Source organism: Solanum tuberosum, unplaced genomic scaffold, assembly GCF_000226075.1.
Source record: "Solanum tuberosum cultivar DM 1-3 516 R44 unplaced genomic scaffold, SolTub_3.0 scf00104, whole genome shotgun sequence".
Classification (NCBI taxonomy): domain Eukaryota; kingdom Viridiplantae; phylum Streptophyta; class Magnoliopsida; order Solanales; family Solanaceae; genus Solanum; species Solanum tuberosum.
In genome coordinates, this window is record NW_006239030.1 from 480,853 (window position 1) to 495,360 (window position 14,508).

General features: G+C 33.7%; 2 protein-coding genes across 3 annotated transcripts; one reads left to right on the forward strand and one right to left on the reverse strand.

Moving 5' to 3' along the window:
* The first annotated feature begins 881 nt into the window (after positions 1-881).
* On the forward strand, positions 882-4,135 carry LOC102591905 (probable pectinesterase 53). Its single transcript, XM_006349100.2, has 5 exons — positions 882-1,343; positions 1,895-2,084; positions 3,138-3,341; positions 3,499-3,734; positions 3,811-4,135. The coding sequence occupies exons 1-5, from the start codon at positions 967-969 to the stop codon at positions 3,962-3,964; spliced, it is 1,161 nt and encodes a 386-aa protein (XP_006349162.1). The 5' UTR covers positions 882-966; the 3' UTR covers positions 3,965-4,135.
* A 1,394-nt stretch (positions 4,136-5,529) lies between these two features.
* LOC102592234 (50S ribosomal protein HLP, mitochondrial-like) lies at positions 5,530-13,679 on the reverse strand. 2 transcript variants are annotated; one of them, XM_006349101.2, is made up of 4 exons: positions 10,477-10,598; positions 8,050-8,100; positions 6,555-6,649; positions 5,530-6,178 (listed from the first exon to the last, which is right to left on the reverse strand). In XM_006349101.2, the coding sequence occupies exons 2-4, from the start codon at positions 8,084-8,086 to the stop codon at positions 5,804-5,806; spliced, it is 507 nt and encodes a 168-aa protein (XP_006349163.1). In that variant the 5' UTR covers positions 8,087-8,100; positions 10,477-10,598; the 3' UTR covers positions 5,530-5,803. The 2 variants fall into 2 exon arrangements, with proteins under 2 accessions (XP_006349163.1, XP_015164976.1); XM_015309490.1 differs by lacking the exon at positions 10,477-10,598 and adding an exon at positions 13,494-13,679 and having other exon boundaries at positions 5,533-6,178.
* Positions 13,680-14,508: the final 829 nt, after the last annotated feature.

Consider the following 14,508-nt stretch of genomic DNA (forward strand, 5'->3'; position numbering starts at 1 on the left):
GGTTAAATTTGCACCTTAATTAATTATGTGAAATGAAATATATTTATCCTCTAATAATTGTTGGGGTCAAATATACGAGTTCGTAGTTAAAACGGTCAAAAAAAATTTCCAAAGTACATAAAAGGTTACTCAATTTTTAGTTTAACCAAAACGAAACTTCACTATACTGTTAGTGAAATGTAATTTTCCTTTTTTTTCCTGCAAAAATGCTGCTCTGTCAGCGAATATGTTAAAAAAATTACTATATTTTTTTTCTTCTGAAAATCGCTTCTCTCTCAACGATTTGTTTAAGTTTTATTTTCTTTCGATTACAGCTTCAATTTTTATTTTTAAATGATTGAAGCTTATCACTCAGTGATGTCATGCATACCATGAAAGATTAGTTTTTTTTTTTCCATGAAAGATTAGTTTTCTTAAGGAAAAAGAGGCAATTATATCACTTCAACTTTCCGATTTAGAACGGATATACTCTCATTAAAAAAATATGGTGCATATATATCGACGTTATCTAACAAATGATGTTTTTTTATTAATAAATCTATATTAACTAATTTAATTTGACCCTTATTTACGATATACCCCTCAACTTTGCCATTTAGAACTGATATACCCTCTTGTTATGAAAGTGACTCATATAAATCCTTACCGTTAAAGGAAAAGAGTATATATGATCCATTTGTATAACAGTAGAGGTATATATGAGTCATTTTCATAATGACGAATATATCAATTCTAAATAGCAAAGTTGAGGAATATATTAGACCCTTTTCCCAATATACTATAGTGATGGCCATTTTTGTAAATACAGGTCAAGATAGGACCAAACCTAACCACAATACCTTTTTCTTTTATCAAAATATATATATATATGCATGTGAATTGTGATCATGCAAACACAAAGATATATAGTGCTTAATATTGGATAATTATAGTTATTTATTCTTCCACCGTACCCATTGTAACTCAATGGCATCAGCTTCCACACTTATTGTATTATTGTTCTTCCTTTCCATGCTACTCATGTCATTGACTTCACAAGAAAAAGACAATGAGAATTTTGATGAATGGATATCTTTGAATGTGAAACACTACAATAGTAGAAAGAGAGAAACAAGTTTGAAATGGATGCAAGAATCAATCAAACACAAAAAACAACATGCTCCTCCAGCTCCTGTTAGTAGCAGCTTAGATCCAAAACTTATATACGCAGAGATGAACAAAATGATAATCAGTGTGAGTCAAGATGGAAGTGGCAATTTCAACACCATCAAGGAAGCTCTTGCTAGCATTCCACTCTATAACAAGCGCAGGGTCATACTGGACATCAAACCCGGAGTTTATAGGTATGTACCTCATTATTATTACATAATGATAGTATAAAAAATATTTACGCAATCAAATTAATTACTTACTCAACATATTAGGATATAGTAGTAGAGACACCTTATGCTAAGGCATGTCAATTGACATTCCTTCACTAAAAATCAATTACACTATAATGAGGTACATATGCTAAATAATAAACCCGGATTAATAATCTAAAAAGAGTTTAACTTTTATATATATATATATAAAGTCAATTGCAAATAACTTCTTTTTTTATAGCAAACATGGATTTGTACCTTTAAAATATAATAAGTGCCTTTATGGCCACTAAAAGTATATTGATTGCGAAAAAATCTCTTACACGTGTATAAGATAAGGTATTTAACTACATTTAGTGGATAAAATCTTCACTATATATAAAATTAAAAACTATATTTACTACCTTTGAGTATTTTATTTCTTTTTAGGGGGGTGGGGTATAACGATTAACGGGTACGACAATGATGACTTAGATAAAACTTTAGTAGAAGTAGTAATATTATTGTGACGACAATAAGTGAAATTGTAGGGAAAAGATTAACATTCCAAGAAGTTTGCCGTTTGTGACATTTCGGGGCGATAGTAGCAATCCGCCACGGATTACAGGAAATGACACAGCTTCAGCTACTGGAACCGGTGGCACGCCTTTAAAGACATTCCAAAGTGCTACTGTTTCTGTCGATGCCGATTATTTTATCGCCATAAATGTCATTTTTGAGGTAAATTTCTATATTAATCTTGTGATCTTGTCAAATGGATTTTTCTATAAGTTGTTCATTAGACGAAATATCCATAAGATTAAAATACGAATTTAAGGTACATGCACCAACACATTTCCTCCGTATGACATAGATCCGTGACAGTATTCTAGTTGAACTTTGTATGTCACATGGAGTTTTTACAAGTTCGTAGTTGAAGCCTAAATTCTACTGCCATACAAATTATTCCAATAGATAAAGCAAAAAAATGAAGAAGCATTAACATATACTGTCACCAGCTTTTAAAATTAAATTACTCTCACCATTTCAATTTAAATGTCTTAGTTTGACTGGGCATACAGTTACAAAATAAAAGGAGACTTTTCAATCTTATGGTCTTAAACTTGCTATGTAGAATGTTCAAATTAAAAACTTACTGTACTAAATATGAAAAAAATCATTCATTTTTTTTAAAATTGTCCTCTTTTCTTCATTAAACAGAGGACGTACTAAATCGTCAGTACTTGTAATAGGAGTGCTATAAGGGGCGGAGCCAGCATACCTTCAGGGTTCATTCAAACCTCCTTCGGTAGAAAATATTACTATTTATACATGGTTAATTTCTTTTTTATGTATATGTAGAAGATGTTGAAACCCCTTCGATTAGTTCATGTGTTTACTTCTTCAAATTTTGAACCTCTTGTTAAAAATCCTAGCCCCGCCACTGGATATAACAATCACGGAGTAACTAGTATTCTTATTAATGAAATCATCAGTGCCGCACAGTGTGATAAAAATATTTTTTTATTGTAGCGGCAAAGGTAATTCAAAACTTACTTAGGGTCACGACATGAATTCCTTTATTAAAATTTCTAGCTCTACTACTGTTGACGATGGAGGTAGATAACAAGTTACGAATGGTTCAATTAAAATCAATTTATTTTATACGGATCGTAGGAATCCATCAAATTTTAAAAATTCAATGAATTCAACGATAAGAACCTAAAAATTGAATATATGACGTTCAATCCTAAATCCGTCACTAAGGTTGGAGGTAACACTTTGGTTTTGCAGAATACAGCACCCCATGTGGTTGGAACGGCAGGAGAACAAGCAGTGGCACTAAGAATATCAGGGAACAAAGCAGCATTTTACAACTGCAGTTTCTATGGAAGCCAAGACACACTTTATGATCACAAGGGACTTCACTATTTTAACAATTGCTTCATTCAAGGCTCTGTTGATTTCATCTTTGGCTATGGTAGATCCCTATATGAGGTCAGTTGCATTTTAATTAACTTATATAGACATTGTCCTTCTCTACTGTCATGAAAAGTTACATTTCTTTCATGTACCCTATGTGAACGTGAGATGCTTTGTGTACTGAGCTGTCAGTTGTCCCAAATCTACTTACATTTTTATATTATGTGGATAGAACTGCCAGTTGAACTCAGTGGCAAAGAAAGTAGCGTCCCTGACAGCCCAAAAACGTACAAATTCGTCGATATTAAGTGGATTCTCGTTCAAGAACAGCACCATAACAGGGACAGGATCAGTTTATTTAGGCAGAGCGTGGGGTGATTATTCTAGAGTGATTTTCTCTTACACTTACATGGACAACATTGTTCTTCCACTAGGATGGAATGATTGGGGCAAAACAATTAGAGACTCGTAAGTCTTTTGGTTTTTACTGTTCTTTTATAGTTTCAAAATTGTTTTGGCAATGAAGTTGAAAAAATGGATGTAGGAGAGTGTATTATGGGGAGTACAGGTGCAGTGGACCAGGAGCCAACATGACAGGAAGAGTTCCGTGGGCACGAATACTCAACGATGAAGAGGCCATGCCTTTTATTGAGACCTATTATGTTGATGGCAATTCTTGGCTTATGCATCCCTATTAGTTCCAACTCAAGAATCAACTTTATTGCTTATATACACCCTTTCACGTCTTTCTTGTTGTTGTTGTTGTGACGAATAACAAATTTATTACGAACATATGTACCACGTTTCATTGTAAAAGATGCACCTTATATATGTACCTAGATTGTGCATCTTAAGTATGAACTTTCTTATCTAACCCCATTCCACCTTTCCTTTGTTGATGTTGCATGCCAAAAGCAGAACAAGTTGTTACTTTCTTTGATTAATATGAATGAAGAATACATTGTGTAGCTTATAGTTCGATTAGTTTCACCAAAATGTTAGCCTCAGGCTCAAGTCCCCTGCTATTCGCATAATATTTGATGTACACACTAGACATATACGGTTGACATAATGTTTCGCGCTTCCAATTAACATCACATTTAAATTGATCATATCATAAATATGGCCCTGCTTACATGTTTGCTGCAGGGATTTATGGACTAAGTTGAACACTAGGATCCAACTTCCATTTCTTGACCAGATATCAGACCAGGGATAAAGAAACAACTTACATAAAAGCGTACTAGCACTATATACACTTGGAAATGCCTGTTTAGCCCTCTTTCTAGGATTTCTTTATATGGGTCAAATACAACACTAATTAAGATATAATGTTCCAGCTAGGAACATCCTCAGCTTCAACTATCCAGCCACAGTAATAGTAAGAGTAATAATCCTTGTTTCGAGTAACCAAATTCGTGTTACTATTATTATCGCCTGTTTCTTCAGCATTGAGAAGCAGCCCATCGTCTTGTCCTTGCAGATAGATGTCCTCGCGAGATCTGATAAGTGCTTCCAGCATCAACACTAGTGATGCCATTTTATAATTTGCTACTGAGTTAAAAGACAGAAACAGAGAGAAAGAGGGGCACAGTATGTACCAAGAAAAATGAATGTGCCACTATAAAATGTAAAATATGGCCTGCCCTGTACCATATTCATGAGTTGGATCATCTGAACCTCAACTACTTATTTTGCAACACGAAAAGAATTTGGACAATCATGAAATTAAGTTTCTTTACCTACTTCAATTAGACAAAACTTGTGACCAGTAGCGTAGCCACATATAGTAAAAGTTGATCAGTTAAACACTCTTGCTTTGAAATTTCATACTATAAATATAAAACAAAATATACGAAATATATAATTCAAAAATCATACAAAGCTGTTAGGATTATTCAGGTATATAACGTGAGATACATGAGTCAATGGGAGTTGAACATCCCATCGCTAAACTTGCCCAATTTCATTAACCATTTTAGGCCTAAAGGTATAAAACAAGTTTCCATGAATAGCACAGTAAGCTACAAGGACGCGACGCCCAATTCCATTGGTGTCGATCACCTAACGGTAGATTCAAGTGCATGCATTATTATTAGAGGATAGTTACTAAAAATGAGAGGAATTATGATCTTCTGGCCACTTATAAAATGAACAGAAGAATTATGATCTGCTGGCCACTTAAAAAATGAACAGAAGAAAATGATATTTTCTTTGAAAAAGTGAGAAGCATAAGCCCATCACTCCAACAATGACACTAAAAGGGTCCAATAATTGTGTTAGTGATATATTTATTTCAAGTCAGTTTGTGGACATTGTGCCTTGAGCACTGGTTGCAGAAACAGCACTGTGCCTTGTGGGCCAACAATTATATGTACAAGTCAAAACGTTTATGATGATTAAAAAAACATCTTCTGCAGCTTGTGGACAACAACAAGTTTCCTCCAAATACAATAAATTCAAAACTGTCTAACAATCGGCTCGCGCGACTGAATAATCATTGAGTAGAGGTACCTAACAATCAAGAGGCTGAAACATTAGGCGATATGCTCTGCAAGACTAAGAATTTTAACATGCTTCTTTTTCCTCAACTCATGGGGCACTGGACCAAAAACTCTGGTTCCAATGGGTTCACCATGCTTGTTGATGAGTACCACGGCATTGTCATCAAACTTTACTTCACTCCCATCACAGCGGCCCTTTGGCATAGCAGCACGGACAACAACACCATAATGCACTTCTCCTTTCTTCACCTTACCACCTGGCTGAGCTTCCTTCACTGAGCAAACTATTGTGTCTCCTAATCTTGCTCCTTTCTTTCCCTTTAGTGCTTGGATGCATGCAACTCTCTTTGCACCTGAATTGTCTACCACTTTCAGACTCGTCCTCATTTGTATGAAAGTTCTTTGTTGCTGAAAGGACCAAAAACAAGTGAAAAAACTATACAATCATTGTAACAAGAGACAATTCAACTACTACTCAATTAGCAGAGTCGACTCATAAGTTTCAAGACCTTTTTCATAGCAACTCAGCCATGTGATGTTGTTAAGTTGCTTCCTTTAATAAAAATTAAGCATTTGAAATTTTTGATCAGTAAGAAGGGCTTATCATAATGTGAGGTATGATTTATGAATGATGTAGCTTGCGATATTATATTATAAAATATCATGCGTTGACAAAATGCACGCAACATCCAAATTTCATGCTCAATGACTGATTAAGATTGCACAAACCGGAAAAAGATTAGGGTATTGGGGGTGAGAGAATTAAACAGCATAGCAGACGAACCTGGAATAACAAATGATTGCACATCATCTCGTGTGTTGATCTCATTAAACCATCAGCATTGTTGCAAAGACCACTGAACAATGAACGACCCACTGCTGCAGTTTCAACATAAAAAAATTTAAGCACAGGCCATGCATACAGACAAGGAAATAAGGAAGAGCTGATGATTAGGAAATGTGGATAGCATAGGAAGGCAGTGGATTCAATGAGCTGGTACAGGGAACATAGTATCCAGTTGCAGTTGCTAACGGGCTTCGTAATGCACATAAAACCATCAATATTGGATAACCAATTAACCATTTCTGCAAAGTTGTCTAAGTGCAAAATTTGTTGGTGACTCTATGGCTGATAAAAATCACACTACGTCCTTTTTCCAAGTTGAATTATCATGTTCAACTTAAAAATGATTAAATAAGCTTATAGGTGTAGTAGTTTCACACTCCAACTTTGAGACCAAGTATCAGTTAATTTTTTTTCCTTTAAGAACATTAAAAAGAAACAAGCAAGAAAAGCTGTATCAAGTAGAAAAAACGAGTCCATAAACATCATTTAGGACAATGAGGGTATACAGCTTGGAATGGAGCAAATTGATTCAGCAGAAGTCTTATTCACACAAGAGAATAAATCTCCAATGATCCAGACTTAACAGTAAATGGGTAAAACCCACCCTTTACAACTATAAATCTAAGTTCTACTTGCTATGCTGTAAAGAATGAAGATGACATTCACTGCTCAAAGATTTTGATACCAAACCCCACTGAATGAGTAGATTAGTCGTTAATAGTGACGAAGGCACTACTTAATCGTTTCTCCTTTTCCAATGGAAAAATTTCAGAGAAAGAAAAAGGGAAAAATAGTCCGACACGTAACTACTCCCTCTTACCCAATTTATATGGTGGCCCTTTTTGCTTTTCGACATCCAAACTATGTAAACTTTGACCAACACTTTAAAATGTATTTTTTTTGTAATGTTGACATGAGAAGAATTGCAATTTGTGGTACTTTTCGTATAGTTTGCGAATCTAAATTATAAAATATTGAGTTGATCTAATCCAATTGAAGATTAGTCTACTCTCAGGATACAGAAAGTGCCATAAAAATTGGGGGGGGGGGGGGGAGGTAATACATTATATCACTAGAGACAAAACATGTAGTTCCTGTTTATGAGCTGCTCCGTGCAAGAAATATAAAATGAGTTTGTTGTGTGGAGAATAACTAGAACATGTACATGAAAAACTACCTCTCTGCGGATCAAAAAATGGAGTATCTCGGCCTGTAACCCCTAAAACTTACTCTTATTTGTTTACACACTTCTTTTTTCATTAGTTTATCTGCCTGAAACATCACCTTTTCCCATGAGGCAGGGGGAGGAGAGAATATCATTGGCATTTTAACATATTATCATTGAAAAAGAATGAGAGTCACAAGTTCCATCTCACACAAATGAATATCATACCGCTCCATATTAGCAATCAAAGCAAGTAAAGCCCCTTACCACGAACCAACCGAGAAGAAGAAGAAGATGCAGCCATATTTGGAAAAGATTCTGTGATAGGAATGAGAAAGTCAGATACAATATAATCCACGAATAGACATAATACAAGCATTACCAAATTAGAACACCAGTTATACCAATAGGTGTAAACAATGTTCAAATAGATTTAGTGTAATTAATAATCAAATTATGTGGAGTACAGTAGTAAGCCAGCAACATGTGGTACAGTGATCGGTGAAAGAAAAACTCAAGCATCAAAAGCCTTGATAACTTCAAGATTTCCTCCTTTTTCTGTTGAATATGGTAACCCATCATCCCCCGCCCTCCCTCGGACCCCCTTACAGAGGAGATTAACAGTGGGCCTTTTTCACTTTGCTCCATTAGTGACTCAAACCCTCAAAATCTTGTGAAGGGCCCTTGCCAACAGGGTATTCCTCCTTTGTCTATTTTCCTTCAGAACTCTCATCACAGAGTACACATTAAATTTGTTACAAATAAAACTTGTCAAATACACACAAAGACAAGCATCACAATCTATTGTCAATCTTTTTTTTTGGATGTTGCAAAAGTTTTTTTGAGAATTAACCAAAAGTATTGTCACCCATAATTCTGTGCATAAAGACTTAGGGCCTGTTTGGATTGGCTTATTGCTTTTGGCTTAAAAGCCAAAAGCCATAAGTTAGGATTTCTAACTTATGGCTTTTGATTTATTTTTGTTATTTTGACTTAAAAACAAGTGCTTAAAAGCACTTTTTATTTTTATCCAAACACTTCAAAAGTGCTTAAAAGCACCTAAAATAAGCCAATCCAAACAGGCTCTTAGTAATCTGGAAACTGTGAATTGCATAATTCATTACTATGAACACATCATGACAGACTTACCTTCCAATAAGACTATTTTTAATCAGCGCTTACTCTACCCCTTACTTTCATCATTCCAGAGAAAGATCATTGAAAATTGAATCGTGAGCACCTCATGTCAAGAAACTAATGCTATCGGTGATCTCACTGCAACAGTTACTAAATGGAAAACTAAGGATCGCTCTCAAAATTTCATCGAGAATCACTTCGAACTGCAACTAAATAGTGTTGTGCCCATTGTTTATTCAGAAAAGAAATTGCAGGCTTCCGGGATTCAGAATCCTAAAGACACTATCAAGGAAGGATGCAACCTTCAGAAATTAACTACATTCAAAAAATCTCCTATGTCATTACAGCAATCAGAGTTGACAGCCATTTCAACAGGCACAGAAGACTCAAGGAAACACCTCTTTGTTCACTATGACATCCCAAATTCAAGGAATAACTAGAATAACAAGTCATTCATGATTAAAGAATCAACTTGACAAACTTTTTTTTCAAAAAAAACTAAAAACATCAAAAAGACAAAAATATAAAAGAAAAAATTGATGTAAAAGAAATTGAATTGCAAGTTTGCAACCTTGGTTATAACTTTATACTCCCTCCTCGCTTCTCGAAAGTCAAACTACATGCATTTTGACCAACATTTAAAGATGTAGTTTTCATCAACATATGAATATAAGAAGGATTACAACTTGTAGTATTTCTCGTATAGTTTTCGAACATCTAAATTTTAACATTTCAAATATTTCAAATATAGAATTAATCTAATTGAATTTAACTCTAAAAATTAGTCAAATTGATTCTCACGAAGTGAAATATGACAAGTACAAGTGAACAAAAGGAGTATATAGGAGGATACGATTTCCTATGACTAGTTAGGAAAATCACTTTTAGAAGTAACTTGTATTTTTTTACATTCTCTTAAGAAGAAAAAAATAGACAGAGAAGAAGCTAAAAGAAAAAACTAAGAGGGGGAAAAGAGAGAAAAGAAAAACCATAAACACTAGTAAACCAGAGAGCATTGTATCCTCAAAGAAAGCAGAGAACAACCATCGACAGTAGCAGTTATCAATTCATCTTTCTACTATGTCTTATGCTAGCAAGTATGAATCTTCACATCAGTCTCTCAGCCTTCAAGAAAAGATCCAAATTTTATACCCATTGAGCTAAAAAGATTACATCATTATATACATTTTGGATTAAGTTTGGGGATTTTTTTTCTGGGTTTTAATTGTATTAATGGTACTACAAATTGGTGAGATGTTAGTACTTTTTGAGGCATTACTTCGTCCTAAACTAGTTTCAATCATTCTCTAAAGAAAGGCGAAACTTTTACTGTTTTTAATCCCAAATCCAGCAACATCAGTTATCTGATTTTTATGCAATAATTTTACACAAAACCCTATTTTTATGCAACAATTCACTGAAAAAAAACAGAAATAAAAGCAATGATTCATTCACTCGTCTATTTGGAGCAGAAATAATAGTAAATAAACAAGTAAAAGGTTCAAGAATAATGTATATTCCGAAATGGAGAGATTGAATTGATGGAGAAGAACTTACCAGAAGCTTGATATGAGAATGAAATCTCTGAGCAAACTCCAAGAATCGCAAAGATGGAGAAAAGAAGAGAGACAGTGAAGAATGAAGAAAAGCGGAAAAGATTAGGGCTTAGATAGTGAGGGTATTGTTGGAATTAGGAAAATATTATAAGGGATAGGAAAGTAATCATCCCTCAAACTTAAATGATTTTTAAGCTGTGAAAAAATATCAAAACTGTCATTATTATTATTATTATTATTAGAGAAAATGGTCAAAAGCCCCTCCAATCTATAGCCGAATTTTTAACTACACACTCATACTTTACGGAGGTCCTATTACCCGTGAATTTTATAAAATTGAAATTATTACCTCTCTAAATGCTTGCATGGCAAAGTGAGTGTATTTCACTCTCTTTGAGAGAGTGAGCAGCCAAAACAATATTAAAATTTTGTTTTAAATATGTTATTTCATAAATATTTGTATTTTTAATTATTATTTTTTTTTAAATTAATTTCTTTCTTCCCCATGGTAGCATATGTCAAATCTCTCCACCCTTATCATCCTAAAATCGCCGCGCCATTACCGCCATCTTCACCGATTTCATTATTGTAAATTTCTAACAACTCTCATGCAAAAATTTTGAAAAAAACAATCAAATCCACCATCTCCAATCACCAAAAAATAATTTGAATCAAATTTGAAAAATCAATCTGGATTCAAATGCAATTGTACCCTAAAAAAGAAAAAAAAATTACATGTAGATCTAAATCCCTCATGTGTTTTTTAGTTTGTTTTCTAGATTCTCGACAAGCAATTACCTTCTCTTGATTATAAAAACTCCATCGTATAGACTTATAAAATTATGAAAATACCCACAAACATTAATTAGACTCATAGTGGTCTTGGTGGTGGTGTGAACGTTCTCTTTTTCGAGCTTTATTCTTTGAAAGAAATGACGGGACCTCTTTGAGTAGGTGGAGGAGCTAATGGTGAAGGCGGATAAATAACAGAGACATAGATGGAGATGGTGGTGGTAGCGAAATTCTCAAGACTATGCCGACGGCGACGACATATCCCTCTGGAGAAGACAAAAGAGACCCCCCAATTTAACCCCCAATATTTTCTCCAAATCAAAGTTCTCAAAAATTAATTAGGGCTAAAAAATGAATGAAGAAGAAAGGTTGAAGAAGAAAGAGAAAAAAAATGTCTTTTAAAAAAAGATCTACAGGTGAAAACACGTGTCAAGCGCGTGTGTTTCACCACAAGACACATATCTGGGTATGACGTTTTAAGGGGCTACTTATTTCATTTTAAAATAATTCAGGGGGCTAATAGGACCCCCGTGAAGTATGAGTGTGTAGTTAGAAATCCGGCTATAGGTTGGGGAGGGTTTTGGCCATTTTCTCTTATTATTATTATTATTATTATTATTAATAATAATAATAATAATAATCATCTTAATCTTAATCTTAATCATAATCTTAATCTTAATCTTAATCTAAATCTAAATCTAAATCTAAATCTAAATCTATCTATATATAATAGGAGAAGAAAAAACGACACATATCAGCACTACAAATTTTCAAAATTTTAAATTATAAATAATTAAATATTATATAATTAATTAAATATTCTAAATTCAAAATTTGAAATAAAAATACACATGTCAAATAAAGATCAATTGGTTATTTAACTCCTCTTCAATGAACGTTAAATAGATTATTATTTTTTGAAATATAATCTAGGACATATTTACTATTTTAAAAAAAAAAATTTATACACTTTTTAAAAATAAAAAATAAAACGGCAGTTATATAAATAGTGACAAAAGTCCTCGATTTACACAAACACTAACTCTGACAAAAGTCATCAATTTACATACAAAATTACTATTTTAAAACAAATTAATTTATACACTTTAAAAAAAACCAACAGTTATATAAACATTGACAAAAGTCATCAAAGGTCTAGATTTTATTTTTTAAAAGTTCAATTTATAAATTTGTAAAGACTGTTTTTTTAAAACCATTTAATCTAGGAATTTTTTATAGTAGGAGTCTTCATATTTGATGTATATACACATCAATATATATTTTTAGGCTGTTGTATAAATATATCAGTATTACAGAAGTAAAAAATTAGAGCAGTTTCATAACTACTCAACAACCGTCCACTTTACAAGGAAACTTCAACTACATGATAAACTGCATCTTTAAATGCGTGTATTATATATAGAACTTCATTCACATCAATATATATTTTTATGTTTTAAGTACGTCTCACTTTTTTTTCCAGATACAAGGAACCCAAAAACAAACAAAGAGCATTATTATAGTTATAACTTATAACACCAAACAAGCTAAGCTAACTTCCAACACATTACTAATTACACACTAAAAGTAATACCTACCAGCAGCAGCAAATGCAACAGTACAACACACCAACAGACTGCATCCAAAGGATGAGGATGTATATGTATCTATCAACTGAATATGAATCTTCATAGGCCATAGCAATAGCAAATAATGAATCCTTATGTTTGGTATTACATCAATAGAATTCACAAGTTATACATATACCAAAAGTGCAACACATCCTAATTTACCAAATGATTTGTATGTGGAACAAATTACAACAGCTAGGCTGGCCTCAATGTTGTAACATGAGATGACAATTCGGATTTGAAGACCGAAGGGAATCTGAAAACAGTCCTAGGAACTAGGATAGACAAGTTTTACACTTTAATAGTACCATGATCTGCATATTCTCTAGAAGAAATTGTTTTCATATGATAGGGCTACTTAGGTTCTTTCATGTTTTGCTTTCTCATACTTTTTAAAGTAACTACATAAATGTGCATTTGAGAATATCACTACATTATCATACATTAACAACAGCAAAAAGAAAAAAATTTGAAATTCCATGAAGTTTCAAATATGATCTGGTTTTAAATGTCTTGTGGTCTGTATTTTAAGGTATGAGGTTGACTAATTCAATATAAGTATTTAACATAAGAGTTGGGACGCGATAGCACTGACCTTCGAGGCGCGACTCGCGAGCGAGCACTGAGCAGTGGTCAATGAGAAGCGGCTTGCGGGATGCGAGCACTCAGCGAGGACTGGGCAGCGGGCAGCGGCTGGCCTGAACTTAAGAGACGAAGGACGACGAGCTAAGAGATGAGAGATGAGAGATGAGAGCTGAGAGACGACTGACGAGAGTTGAGAGATGGGAGTTAGGGATTTCAGTCTTTCACTTTAGGAATTTCAATTTTGATTGGAATTTGGGCCACATTTGTGGGCTATGGGTAATGGGCCGGCTGGAGCATGGGATGAAGACTAAAGTAATTTAATTAAGGGTGTAATATATATATATAATTTCAATTTTTCAGTTAACCGATTTTCTTGAGCTAAAAAACAGAAAAAACAAATTATTGAAATTTGAAACCGAAATAACCAAAAAATTGAAATCGAAATTTAAAAAAATTTGATTCAGTCAATTTTTTCGGTTTTAACCATATTATGCCCAGGCCTAGACCCAGTAGTTTGGGGTTTGGCACCCCGCACCAGCAGTGCACCCCAAACTTGGGGCTGAAGTTTTGTGCCTGGCCGATCTCTTCCGTGTTTCATCCGAACGTGTTCCTTTAAGTCGTGACTACTTTTCCTTTCTCTGTATTAGCTCCTATAGGCTCCATTTACCTTTGAGAATTCCTACATATTCCTATCACATGTCTTAATGCACATTCAAAACTAAAGTGAGTTATGGAAAAGTTCCAAAGCTTTTATTGAGTTGATTTTGAGTTCTTGAGTTCCTAATTCCTTTTGAAATTCTATTACTAATTATTGAAGTGCTATATGTTATGTAATAAGATTCTTGAGTTGATTCGTTCATCTCTATATTCCAGCATGAACCCTATGAATGGAGTATTCTTGAGATGAGTAATATCGTTGAGTTCTGAGTACTGAGTTTTATATACTGTTATTCATATCCTTGAGTTGATCCGCTCATGTTTACATTTCAGCATGAACCCTATTTGAGTTATGACTTTTAAGAATC

Excerpts from the sequence above, each read along its gene's own strand:
- LOC102591905 (XM_006349100.2), top strand. The coding sequence starts at position 967 with ATGGCATCAGCTTCCACACTTATTGTATTATTGTTCTTCCTTTCCATG. Across the intron at positions 2,085-3,137 it reads CCATAAATGTCATTTTTGAG|AATACAGCACCCCATGTGGT; the intron begins GTAAATTTCTAT and ends TTGGTTTTGCAG. Across the intron at positions 3,735-3,810 it reads GGCAAAACAATTAGAGACTC|GAGAGTGTATTATGGGGAGT; the intron begins GTAAGTCTTTTG and ends AAATGGATGTAG.
- LOC102592234 (XM_006349101.2), bottom strand. The coding sequence starts at position 8,086 with ATGGCTGCATCTTCTTCTTCTTCTCGGTTGGTTCGTG. Across the intron at positions 6,650-8,049 it reads TTCTTCTCGGTTGGTTCGTG|CAGTGGGTCGTTCATTGTTC; the intron begins GTAAGGGGCTTT and ends TTGAAACTGCAG. Across the intron at positions 6,179-6,554 it reads GCAATCATTTGTTATTCCAG|CAACAAAGAACTTTCATACA; the intron begins GTTCGTCTGCTA and ends TGGTCCTTTCAG.